We start from the raw sequence: 13,104 nt of genomic DNA on the forward strand, positions 1-13,104 counted from the left end.
GTAAACTGACAAGATACCCGTATGTACTCGCGGTACATCGTGGAAAGATGTCGGAAAGGAGAGTAACAGGTGGAGGAACCGCGGACACGAAATCAGCCATAAAGCTCCAACGTCGCCGTGTTTATTGCTAGATTTTAAATTAAGTAAGTAGCTAAATTAGTTATTCCTAGAAGCGGAGTCGTCTGGTGTGCATGGGAGGCTTAAAACGTCTTAATCCGAAGAAGAGACCGAGCGGTGACTGGCAGAGAACGACCGCGTGAGAGGGCTTCAACCGGGCAGGGGTGCTGCTTCGGCTTCTCGCTTAGGTGGGGATGTTATCCGTACTGTCTTATGGCAGACTGGTAGCCAGGGCTGTCCTCGGTGGACTCTCGCAGACGGACGGGCGCGACTACAGCCTCGTTACCGCCAGCTATGGCTTCGGCAAGGACTTTCGGAAGGGGATTCTTAAGAAAGGGATGTGCTACGGGGACGACGCCTGCTTCATTGCGAGGAACAAGAGTGCCGACGTTTTGGGTAAGATCACTCGCCGTTAGTGGGAACCGGTCTGCATGCTCCGGTTGTACCCGGTTGACCTTCAGTGGTCCGTCGTCCACCCCTACACGTGGACTGACCTCACGATGAAAACACAACAGCCTCCACCCCCTCCGGTCACACGGCCTGAACATTATCCCCAAATTCCATTTTACAAAATTTGTCCGTTTCATTCGTATGCATTCACTAAGTGAAATTGACCTATAACGGCGTAATTTATTGTTATGACATGTTGTCGAGGTGGAGTTTTTACGCCGTACACCAAATGACCTTTCACCTAGATACGTTCGGACAAAAAAGCGGTGCAAGATAATTCACCAAATCGAGTCGGGGGGTGTATATAAACTCATACAAAGACTCCCAATGTAGAAATTAACACAAATTCGAAACATTGTGACAGAAAACAACAAGGTCAGAATGGTCAAGCATGGAGGCGGCCATTTTGCTAACAGCGACGTTAGCCTCTCTTAGCTTGGCTGGAATTGGCTTTTGTCCACAGACGTGTTGAGCAAACGAAAGAGTTTTTCATGCCTTTCCGGGGGAACCACCTAGGAGTTTCTCATTCAGGGTTTTTTTCTTAAATGTATCACAGAATACTGCGTGCAAATTTCCCTTTAAACCTAACACGTTTACTCTTATAAAATTAGGGAGGGGGCTGCATCAATTCTGCAATTTGAGTGTAATTTAACACATTTGTGAACAGGAGAGGGGATTATAAACTTCTAAAACCGTGATGTCACAGCAAACAAAGAGCAAAATATTACAAAATGTCAATGGTTTGCATCAGCCGATCTCCGGGAATTAAAAATAATGTTTGTATTTCTGCCTTTGTGATGTAAGAGGTCTTATTTACATGCTTTTCATTGTTCTTTAATGTTCTTAAATAATTCATTATTTCTTGGCTTATGTCATTGTACTGTCCTGGCTTTCTCCAGTTCAAAACAATAATTTGTGTTATTCAATTGACCTTGTGAACACCGCACATTTTGTTTTCCTCTCTCAAGATAGGTGTGCTAATTTCCTGCTTGTCTCACAGGTGTAGCGGATGGCGTGGGTGGCTGGCGAGACTACGGCGTCGACCCATCTCAGTTCTCTGCCACGTTGATGAGAACATGCGAGCGGCTAGTGAAGGAAGGTCGCTTCACTCCGAGCAATCCAGTGGGCATCCTGACCTCTGGCTACTATGAACTCTTACAGAACAAAGTCCCCCTTTTAGGTAAGTTATGAGGATGTACATTTTGTGAAACCAAACAGAAACTCAATCTACCGCAGCCCTCACACTTGTTGAATAACCAGTTTCGTATTTATTGCGATGGTAATGTGTACCTGAGCTCTGCAGCCGAATGCGGCTCTGTTTTGCCCCCCAAGGCTACAGTCGCTCAGCAGCATAAATAATAATAAACACCTTAAGGTACCGATAAATATTAGCTGTTTTTTTTGGGGGGTTTTTTAGGCAGCAGCACAGCCTGCATCGTAGTGCTGGACCGACGGAGTCACCAGCTCCACACGTGTAACCTCGGCGACTCGGGCTTCCTGGTGGTGCGCGGAGGCGAGGTGGTACACCGTTCGGATGAGCAGCAGCACTACTTCAACACGCCCTTCCAGCTGTCCATCGCTCCCCCGGGGTCCGAAGGGGTGGTGCTCAGTGACAGGTGGGCGGCGAGACCCGTGTGACGCACCGTGAAAAGAAGTGCCCCTTAGCTTTTGTTGTGCTCAGCATCTTCTGTCTTCCTTCACACTGAATATGAGGGAAGGAATTTCATTCTGTAGATATCGAATACAGGAAATGGGCAAGCGTTCTTGTTCCACATGACCACAAATTCTTCCCCGCCGTTGTGCTTGAGATGTACATCATTTGCAACCTCAAAACGACGTATGCTCCTATTACTAGTAAATAGCATGGCGTGCTCTACAAAATGGCCTCCGGACCATGTCGTTTTGGATTTTGGCAAATTTGCATTCGCTGAACTCTATCTTTTTTTTTTTTTTTAATTAGGAACAGAGTCATGGGGTACTGACATTCACCCATTAATGGATTCCCATTAAAATTAATGGAACACAACTATCCAGTCCAACCGCAGAGTCGAGTTTCCCTCTCACAGATGCCTGGCGGAACCACACTTTTGCACCCCCCCCCCCCCCTCCTTCAGAGAGAAAAATTATGCTTAAACTGTTCCTACACCAGGACTTCAGTATGTCATAGGTTCTGGAAATAAATATGCGGCCATGAGACCAGCAAGACTCCCTAGCGAGGCAGGACTGCTACCATGTCAACAGTTAACAAAACACCGTGTCCGAGCGACCTCCTCCTTAATAATAGATACGAAGAGCTTCAGTTTTGCGTTTCTTTGAACTCATTGTCTCCGTTTTCCCCTTTTCAGTCCAGAAGCTGCTGACAGCTCCTCGTTTGATGTGCAGCTCGGTGACATCATCCTCACCGCCACCGACGGCCTCTTCGACAACATGCCCGATTACATGATTCTCCGGGAGCTCAAAAAACTCAAGGTGTGACATTGTTTTTAAACCGGCGTGCAACATCCTGCACGGATTAGATTTCCTCCTAAGTAATGTCTCGTCTTCTTATTCAGACCAGCAACTATGAGAGCATTCTGCAGACGGCGCAGAGTATAGCAAAACAAGCTCACGACCTCGCCTATGATCCCAACTACATGTCGCCGTTTGCACAGTTTGCATGTGACAACGGTCTGAATGTAAGAGGTAAGCGTGTCCCTCACATGCACCAAGAATGACGTCCAGTTGTTGAGGTGCATCTCATCACACGACCACAACACCATCACAAACACTTGAAATGTATTTGTCTGGTTTTCTCCCGCAGGAGGAAAGCCAGACGACATCACGGTGCTGCTTTCCATCGTGGCCGAATATACAGACTAGGAAGCGCGTGCGCTCGAATGTGCGTTTGGCGCCGCGGGGCTCGCTCACCCCTTTCCCGTCCGCCCGACTCTTCCTCCGACACGACGCCCACGCTTCCATCCATGTCTGTTTAGTTTTCGTTTGTTCCTCCGGCGTGTCAAAGGGAAAGCGGGCAGCTCGGATAGATCCATGTTGACCGTGGTGCAGGAGAAACCCCAACGCGGCACATTAAGGCGTCCAAATTGCACGGCATGGAAAGAGGAGTAAGCCAGGCTTTGGAGGTTCTTTGATCAAGAATCAAGAGGTTGAACTTGAATGTGTTTCTGTAGCCCCATTTGAGGCCAATGCAGAGGAGGCGGCTTTGCGAATGTGCAGGTTGAGCTAACTAGCTCGGCCCTCGGAGGGAACTCAACAGAGCCTCCGTCGAGCCAACATGCATCGAGGTTTGGGGCTTGTAAATAGTTCTGAGACTGTCTTTACTTTTGGATTTATTTCTCTTTGACTTACTGTTGCGAGTGATGCGTTCACGGACACACTGAGATAGTGTGATAGAAAAAGGGAGTAATTGCGTGCGTTTGAGTGAGTTCCAATGTCACGTTTGATGTTAAGAGAAACGCTATAGCATCTGCTAATGCTCACGGTTGCAAACATAGGTCAAGGGTGTGACGATAGAGATGTATATTTTTTTAAATAATATTTGAAAGTCTCTGCCCAATCAAATGCTGTATTTCCTCCTATAGTGGTTTACTCAATGAACTGCCAAGATTGTCAGATGTTGATTGGGGTGGGCGGGGCTTTACACGTACAGATGGATTTTGAAAATATTAAAATGACGATACATTTTATCCACACATTTTTCTATCGTACTGTTTCCCAATTAAGACGGGGAACAACAGACGAAAAATCTCTTTGCACGCCTCGCATCCAAAAATTGCATCTTTTGGTTAAACATTTCGATCCACTAACATAGATCAAATATTACCATTTTATTTTATATGTGCTGTCCAGCAAAACAGTATTGCAGAATCTTTTTGCAGTTTGATTCAACGTGTGTAAAAAAAAAAAAAAAAAAAAAAAACGCTTGTCACATAAGTCATTAACTAAAACCGTCCCAAAATTAGGCAAGTCATGCTTTTGTTGGACAGTGGTGATTGTTCTTACACCGCCACCTAGTGGCACAATACTTTGTAAATGTTATTTAAGGTAAGGCGTTTATTTCTTCCAGTGTGACAAGGGTACTATTTGAGGAAATATGGTATGTTTGGTTTAGGAAAAACTATGAGTTGAGTTTTTTTTTTTTTTAACTTTCTGTTGCTGCTTTTCTGTGTAATTTGAATATATGAGCTGAATTACATGAACATTTTCACCGTGGTTGTGTGCGTGCGGATTTGAGTCCCTTTACGTAATGTCTTGACCGTTTCAACATGGGTACACCAATGACATTTTATCATAATATATTCATCAGAGCGCCTTGTGGTTGTAAACGCGCAGCAATACTGTACACAAATTATGCTCAAAATTTGGTGGGATTGATCCGATTTTTTTTGCTGGAGGATTTTGTCTTTCATACATGCGATTGGTTGTCTGTCGAGCTTGTGCACGACAGGTTTCTGAAGCCAAAGAACGAAAGCCATATAGAGTAGAATGCATATTAGGGACCTTGCTCTGTACTGTATGTCTTGCTGTAAGTGGAGACCAATAATGTCACTGTTTTATGTATGTTTCAATATTATAGTAGGAGCTGTACTCGTGTGGCGGGGGTAGATTATTTGTCAGTGCTTTTCTCTTTGCATGGTTTCAGTCGATCCGTTTTGCTCCTGTGTCTTTAAAATGTATGTCCTGGAAAAATGTAACTTGTATGCAGACAAAGGCTGTGAAATTTTAGCGTGCGAATGAAAAGGGGGGAGCACAATTTAAGCCTTAACACATGATCTGTCATCAAGAGGCCTTCCCTGTCTTTGCAAGCTTGTCTCGTCCATGTTGTTGTTTGTGTGTTCAATACGGTCTGCATACGTCCAGTTGTGTGTTCTCCCCATCAAAGCAAAGGTGCTTCTGCCATCTCGACGACTGGTACGATTGTCCTTTTTCCAACAAGCGATATTTGTATGGGTGAATGAACTGTACATCTGTTTGTCACGGTGTAACAATGCAAGTCTAATTTATGTAAATATGTTTTGAAAAAAATGTACAATATTTAAATAAAGAAGTTATAGTATTTTTATTTATTATTATTATAATTAAAAGTATTTATATTTAACAGAAAATGACTTGATTCATTAATTGCTCAATTTTTATCTGAGTCTGCAAAATTTTAATTTGTAAAACTTGTTTTAAAATGTAAAATATAAATATCCCCACAAATTCGGTGTTGCATAATTCATTGTCTTCGTGGACATTCAAATTTTCTTGAGGTTAACATTAGGCTGCATTGGTCATGTAATCTAGTTAGCCAAGCAATTACATAGTAATCAGTATTTGCTAATTGGTTATTTCATAATTATTTTGTATGTTTTAGTTTCTGCTTTATACATGTGCTTGGTTAAATTATTTTTTAAATAAATTCATTAATTTATATTTTTTAGTCTCGTATCCTCAATACAAATGACTTGGCCACCCTTTTAAAAAATTATATGGATCGATAGATTCAACAGTACCATGTGACTAATTATTGTAAAACACGTACTGGCCACACGGGGGCAGTCATGCTTGCCACAGCAAAAAGAGGTCCCCATAGAAGACATTTAGGAACCTTTGTAGTGCGTGAGTTTGTTTTATAAAAATCGAACAACTCCGTTAATCCTTTTCTAAACAACAATACTAGTTCACCGCTTCCGATTGCGTTTGTAAAGCTGCAGTGCGGCCTTGAACCTAATGGGGGCAGTAGATAGTTGTTTTGTTGTACCTACTAAACGTGCTAGTCTGCATTCCTGCTGACAGTAGCAGAGATTTTGCAACTGTACGATTCAGCAGACAGGTGCGTGTGATGCTAGCAGGTTAGCTTGGAGTCCACACACCATTAATATTTTCGTGGAGAAATGATGACGCTAAATCCACAATGTGACTTTTAAATACGGGGGCTTAACATCAAAAAGCTTCCCTACTAGCATCCGTAGCGAGTTAGCATACCCCGGGACAGGAGTTGGGCTGCGTGGAGGTTTATGAGAGTTAAAAATAAGACCAGTATTATTTTCTGCGGAGATAAATGTTGGCTAAATGGCAAAAACCGAGATGGACGATGGAGAGCTTGACTTTCAGGGTAGCGCCGAGCAGCTGACAAGCAACGGGAGCACTCGGTCGTTTGGCTCGGATGCGGTTACACTGGACTCGGATGGCACTGACACGTCTGGGGAGAAAGAGGTGGACAAGTACGGCTTCACTGGTGGAGCCCAACAGTACCCGGGACTCCAGTAAGTCTGCCGATGCCATCGTAGAAGTATGCATGTAATTAATGGTCAAATTAACTTAGTCCGGTTATAGTGCATTTCAGGTTAAACCAGAAATGCATGCTGAATATTCAAACATTTTTGTGAGTTGTTTGTTGGACAAATAGTCGTTATTCTGTTTTATGAACGGCAACAGGTGTATGCATGCAGATTATTAGGTACACTTAATCCAATGAGATTTTTATGTAAAAGCTGCTTTCGCAGAGACAGTAATGCAATTTACAATAACTAGATGGCAAAGTGAGATTTTGTAGTGAAGTTAAATATTGTTAGTGAAAGGGAACTAGGGCAAGTTCTCCTACAGCATCCTGTTTTCAGGAAATTGACTGCTGATGATGACCATTGCTCTGCTGGATTCATTTCCTGTATGAAAGAATAAGGAAGAGATCAGGCATTTCTAACATCACAGCCTTCCCCATTTATATGTGACAGAATAATGTTACAAGTAATGAGAGTTTTTATTTTAATTATTTTGGTGTGATTGTTCTCTTCATAGTGCAGAAGAAATCCCCACAGAGGTGCTGAGACAGCGGGAGGCCAAATGGCTGGAGATGCTCAATAGCTGGGACAAGTGGATGGCTAAAAAGCACAAGAAGGTATCTGCTTGGCCCAGAAAAAACAAAACAACAATCAAGAGTTTAATATGTTCTGGAATTATTTTACCTTGACTTTACGGGTATAAAAAAAAAAAAAACATGTAGAGTATTGATATCAGGGATGGGTCAAACTAAAATGTCCACACAAAAAATGCACTTTTAGATTTTCATTATTTAACACAGTAAAAATGACTCATCAAATTCAACAGGTAAAAGAACGCTGTCAGAAGGGCATCCCACCATCGTTGCGTGGTCGCGCATGGCTCTACCTCACGGGAGGCAAAGTGAAGGAGGAACAAAACCGGGGCAAGTTCCAGGTCAGCTGAACATTTCTCGTTTTGTGCGAATAAAATATGTCGCCTTATGCACATTTGTAAAACATGTTACAAAATGATGCCTTTAGGAACTGGACAACCAACCCGGAGATCCCAAATGGGTGGACATCATCGAGAGAGACCTCCACCGGCAGTTTCCCTTCCATGAGATGTTTTCAGCTAGAGGCGGACATGGGTAAGCAAAAATGAAAAGCATCCACTAATATGGGAATCCGCCCGTGCCAAAACATGTGTAATATCATTTACAGTATTGTTATAAATTGTCAATATTATACTTCCTATGCAGGCAGCAAGACTTATTCCGCGTGCTCAAGGCGTACACGCTGCACCGTCCCGAGGAGGGCTACTGTCAAGCTCAGGCTCCCATCGCCGCTGTGCTCCTCATGCACATGCCTGCCGAGGTCAAAACTTCTTTCATTTAAAGCGGTTGTATGGTCCAGCATTTTAGAAAGTGTTATTTTTGTGTCCTAGGATGCCTTCTGGGTCCTTGTGCAGATTTGTGAGAAGTACCTTCCTGGATACTACAGTACAGGGCTGGTAAGAATGCACACTCAGCAGTATTTTAACAACAGTTTAACTAGCATGATGTGGTCTCCTGCAGGAGGCCATCCAGCTGGACGGAGAGATCCTATACGCTCTGCTGCGTCGAGTGTCTTCCGTGGCGCACCGTCACCTCAAACAGCACAAGTTGGAGCCCATCTTGTACATGACCGAGTGGTTCATGTGCGCTTTCTCTCGTACGCTGCCCTGGGCTTCCGTGCTTCGCGTGTGGGACATGTTCCTCTGCGAAGGTGAGATATGAGTCTTTTTCCACAGCCATGTGTTTGTGTATATTAAGTCGTCTCTCTGGTTCTCAGGAGTGAAGGTTATTTTCCGGGTGGGCCTGGTCCTCCTCCGATGCATGCTGGGGTCTCAAGAGAAGGTGAAAGCCTGCCCGGGTCTCTATGAAACTATGGAGCTCCTCAGGGCTATTCCGCCACAATACATGCAGGAGAGATTCCTGGTGCAAGAGGTAAAAAAGATTCATATAAGAAAATGAAGATATCCCAAGAATGACATAAACTTGACATGCAATTTAATTTTCCTTGCCCAAATCTGCCCTTTTGAGGGAACTAGTAAAATTCCACACGTAATTAATCACAATTTCCTGATCATGGTCATTTTATTCTTTTGTCCCCAAACACGATAATTCAGACTATTGACCTGTCCGTGTCGGAGAAAGACATCGAGAAAGAGCACCTGGCGCAGCTACGGCGCTGGCAAGAGACCCACGGCGACCTCAGCTACAGATCCCCTCCCAGGATGCACGGCGCCAAGGCCGTCATGTCCGCCGAGCCGCCGGCCCGGCAGGATCTGAGGCAGCGGCCCACCATCATTGTGGAATCCCCCTCGGAGGTGGACGGCGCCAGGGACACTCGTAAGGCCAAAAAGGAGAAGCGGAAGAAGAGCGTTCTGCCGCCGGCTGAGACGAAAAACACATCGCCCACTCTCACTGTCCCGTCGCCGCTCCTGCAACCGTTGAGCTCGCACGCGTCCAAAGAGAGCGTGAGCAGCGCCGAGCACGACACCTATCTGTAGCACGGTGAGCATTTTATTGAAATGGCTTTTCTTTTTTTTTTTTAAACACTCGTGATTCTTAAAATGTGTAGAATTTCAAACCACTACCGTATTTTGAGAATACATTTCGGTCCTTTGGGAAAGTTACCAAAGTCAACCTTAAGCTAGACGTGAAGGATATCCAATCCGAATGCTGAAACGGGTTTCCAGTCTCCTCTTTTAAACATGTAATCCCCTGAATGAACTACAGGTGGCGATGACGAATAGTTTGCACTTTTTTTTTCTTTTTAGGTTTTAGCAGGCAATAAGAGGATGGAGAGCACCTCTGAGGTGTGCATGACTTAACATGCTAACTGACTTAAACATCTGTTATTTACTGCAAAGAAACAATCTGTTACATCATAGCAGGAAAAGATACTTACTTACTGGCCACAATATTAGGTCCATCTTATAAAATCCACTATGTGAACTTTTTCCAAAAAAAAATAAAAAATACCGACTATATACATAGGTAATATTGAAGTTGGGTTTTTTTCATGGAAATTGTTTCATATTGGAAATGAATGTACCTAATGTTGTGTCCAGTAGGTGCCCATGCTTCACTACACAACATTGCCATCAATTTTTTTTTTTGTGTTCCTACTTTGCCAACCTCAGTTTTAGTCTCTGAACAGCTGTTGTACATTTATGAGAGCAAAACAACTTCACACTACTTTGACTCCACCTCTTTAAATGAAGGGACGTTGTTGTGTTACGAAGCCAAAGATTTTTAAGTTGGGTGTGTAGTATCTGTCAAACTAGGAGTGTTTATGTCATGTTGGGAATGAAATGATTGAATGCTGAATCAGGCATGCTGCCTATAAAGACTTTGAAGGACTATTACTAGAAAAAAGAAAACACTAGCAATGGGAGATTGTTGTTGCTGGTGGTGTCAACCACCTTACGTCCCATTTTTCTGAGTCCGATATATAAAATGTGTATTTTTATATAATCCTTACGCAATGAATGTACAGCTGTTTTTATTTACAATGAGGTCAAATTGTTTCTTTTGCACTTACAGGGGGAAGGCAGCAATTAAAAGTAAAACATTAATTTATACGATGATTGCTATGGTGTAGGGTAAACTTGTTTAAAAACTGTCATGTATTTTGATCTGAAATCGATTTTATAAAAGAGAGAGACTGTGGTGGGTATTAGAACAGTTCTAATGTGTTTTCTTTGTGTTCACAAAAAAATTGTTGACTATTTTCGAATGAATTATTCTGAACTTTCAGGCTCAAAATAAAAAGCATTGTATTATCTATAGATGGCGCCACTGAGCTGCTACTTCAAACACTTGGAGATTACAAGACAACTCACTAATGAATAGTTAAGACACAAATTTGTGTAATCCAATAATAGAGCTGCAGCTTTATAAAACGGTGTCTAATCCATTCCGTGCGAAGTTTTTCTTGCCTGATTTGATTATGGCCTCCATCCCTACACAATGCCGCCATTTTATCCTTAATTAAGACAATGAGACAAAATGGCACTCGCACAAGGAGCCCTGGATAAAATTCAATGATACAGTACACCCTGTGTTGGTTAACATTCACCCGCTGCCCTCGCGGCAACGTACTTCCTCGGACACCTGTTGCTCCGGCTCTTTCAGTCCGTTCAAGAATTAGCATCTCAAATGGGGGAGGATTCCCACAGTGCCGTTCATTGCGCCACACTTTGCACTATTTAGCTTCACTTTTTTTGCATGTCTGAATGATGAGGATCAGCTGCCTCAAGGCCCGCGTCTTCAAATCAAATCGATCACGTACATATGTGTGGAGTGAAAATTTTTGACACTTGCAGCAATTAATACAGTTGATGGTGTAAAAATGATTTTCTGGCCCAGCCATTCAAGAAGCTCCCAAAATTCCCAATGGCCGCCATGCCCATGGTGAGTTCACAGCTCATTTTACTATCATTATTAATTTAGCTACATAACAGCCCCAATAAAAAAAAAAAACGTCCGCGTTAAGTGAGTATGTTGTTTTGTGTTGTTTGGGTGCAGATGGCTGATAACGTCGTGGAGGAGGCGGCCATATGTGTGAAGCGTCTTGAAGATTAAAGTCTAGGCTCGGTGAGCTGCAAAGCTCATCTCAAGCTTTTTGGTAACAAAGTTGCACCTTTTATCCCCTCGTGGCCTTTCTGTGCCCTCTACCCAAAAGGGGATTAGAGGCCTGGAGGTTCGGGACAAAAAAAAAACAGGAGGCAATCCCATTTTTCGTGTTAATAATAAGTAATTGTATGTAATTCAAATTCTTTTGGACAAGTTGGGTAGATAATTTATATCCTGTTGAGCATGTGTGTCTTAAGACCATGTTTGGTCAGAAAACACAAATTGAAGGTTGAGTTGCACGTGCAGGGCAGGAAGCGGAGCGGTAGCGCAGGTCATCGGTGCCACAGATGCTCTTTCAATGCACGATGACCAGGAAGCGCGTGTGTCCTTTAATGGTTTTCCTCAGGATAACAGTAGCTGGCCAAGCGGATCGTCAACGTCAGCTTTTTTTTTTTTTCTTTTATTAAGATTCGTGATAGGATACGAGACGTCATTGCTAGGTTCTCCCTCTTTTTGTATAAATGAGGTTTTTTTTTTCTGCTTGGCACAGTCTCCATAGTTATTGTTCTTGTTGAAGCTCCTTGAAGTGGTCATTGGCATTGGAAAAGCATGTGTGCAGTGCAAGGTTCATGGTCGGGAATTAAAGTCAGAAAAATGTGATTAAATAAAAATGTGTCTTTTAACTTTTTTTCATCACAATTCACGTTATTGCTTTTTTTTTTCTAAATTGTCCAGTTCTATTAGATTTTTGGTAAATACAGCCGTTGCGCTTAAATAATACAAGATCTCGTTAGTTGGAAACTTTTTTTTTCCTAATTTGGGGAGGAAAGAAAAGGAAACAGCCGTAATCTGTTCCTTTGTCGAACTTTTGCCATCATAAAACTTTTATTTACGAGACAGGAAATATCAGCAGAAATGGAAACATACTCATAGAGTTAAAGGTGCAAAGTGCATATTCATTTCCACCTTTATTACAAATATATTTAAAAAAAGGTTTGCAAGTGTAAAAAGAAGTTAACTATAAAACACAGAAAACACTCTGCCTTGAGTGTGATCACATATTTACAGATTGACCCAGTTTATGTTTCTTTTCTTCTAGACAGAAAAAAAGAGAGATTTGTTAATCACCATTAATATACCTGTCATCTTTTTCCCTCCCTTTCTGAGTGAAGGTGTTTTATTGTGGCACATGCAACATTTTATTTATGGCTTTTTGTTGAGTGTGTGTTTATCTCTTCAACGGGGATGTTTGTGAGCTTGCACTTAATCTCGTACTGATCTGAAGCCACATCCTGCAATTGTTGGGTCACATCCCCACTGTCCCCTCTCTTCCCGTCCATCCGAAGCCCCTCCATTGCTGATGAGGAAATGGTGGTGGTGGTGGTGTTGGGGGGATTGGAGAGGATACACAAAGAGTATTAAGAAGACTGGGGAGAAAGAAAAAAAAAAAAGCGAGAGTCCTGTGCTAGCCCTGATAGTGGGTCAGCCAGCCCGCTTTGTGACTTGATAACAATAACGTCAACATGGGGCAACAAAGATAAAAAATTTAGGGTTGATGCATTTATCTTTAACCATTTATCTGGAAACTGTATCGAGAAAAAAAAAATCCACAAACATAATATAATGCGTAACCTAATTGGAGCACGTGAAAAATATTTTTGTAAAAAAAAAAAAGG

The 13,104-nt window shown here is 42.6% G+C and overlaps 2 protein-coding genes across 2 annotated transcripts; both read left to right on the forward strand.

Moving 5' to 3' along the window:
- Nucleotides 1–19: 19 nt before the first annotated feature.
- Nucleotides 20–5,622, forward strand: LOC119131861 (protein phosphatase PTC7 homolog). Its single transcript, XM_037266641.1, has 6 exons — nt 20–513; nt 1,568–1,747; nt 1,985–2,183; nt 2,913–3,036; nt 3,120–3,249; nt 3,368–5,622. Exons 1-6 carry the CDS (start codon nt 312–314, stop codon nt 3,424–3,426), a joined length of 894 nt encoding a protein of 297 aa, XP_037122536.1. The 5' UTR covers nt 20–311; the 3' UTR covers nt 3,427–5,622.
- A 996-nt stretch (nt 5,623–6,618) lies between these two features.
- Nucleotides 6,619–10,535, forward strand: LOC119131835 (TBC1 domain family member 10A-like). Its single transcript, XM_037266598.1, has 9 exons — nt 6,619–6,812; nt 7,345–7,444; nt 7,654–7,761; nt 7,848–7,954; nt 8,066–8,180; nt 8,251–8,316; nt 8,381–8,570; nt 8,637–8,791; nt 8,974–10,535. Exons 1-9 carry the CDS (start codon nt 6,619–6,621, stop codon nt 9,355–9,357), a joined length of 1,419 nt encoding a protein of 472 aa, XP_037122493.1. The 3' UTR covers nt 9,358–10,535.
- The last annotated feature ends 2,569 nt before the right edge of the window (nt 10,536–13,104 follow it).

This window comes from Syngnathus acus, chromosome 12 (genome assembly GCF_901709675.1).
Source record: "Syngnathus acus chromosome 12, fSynAcu1.2, whole genome shotgun sequence".
Classification (NCBI taxonomy): domain Eukaryota; kingdom Metazoa; phylum Chordata; class Actinopteri; order Syngnathiformes; family Syngnathidae; genus Syngnathus; species Syngnathus acus.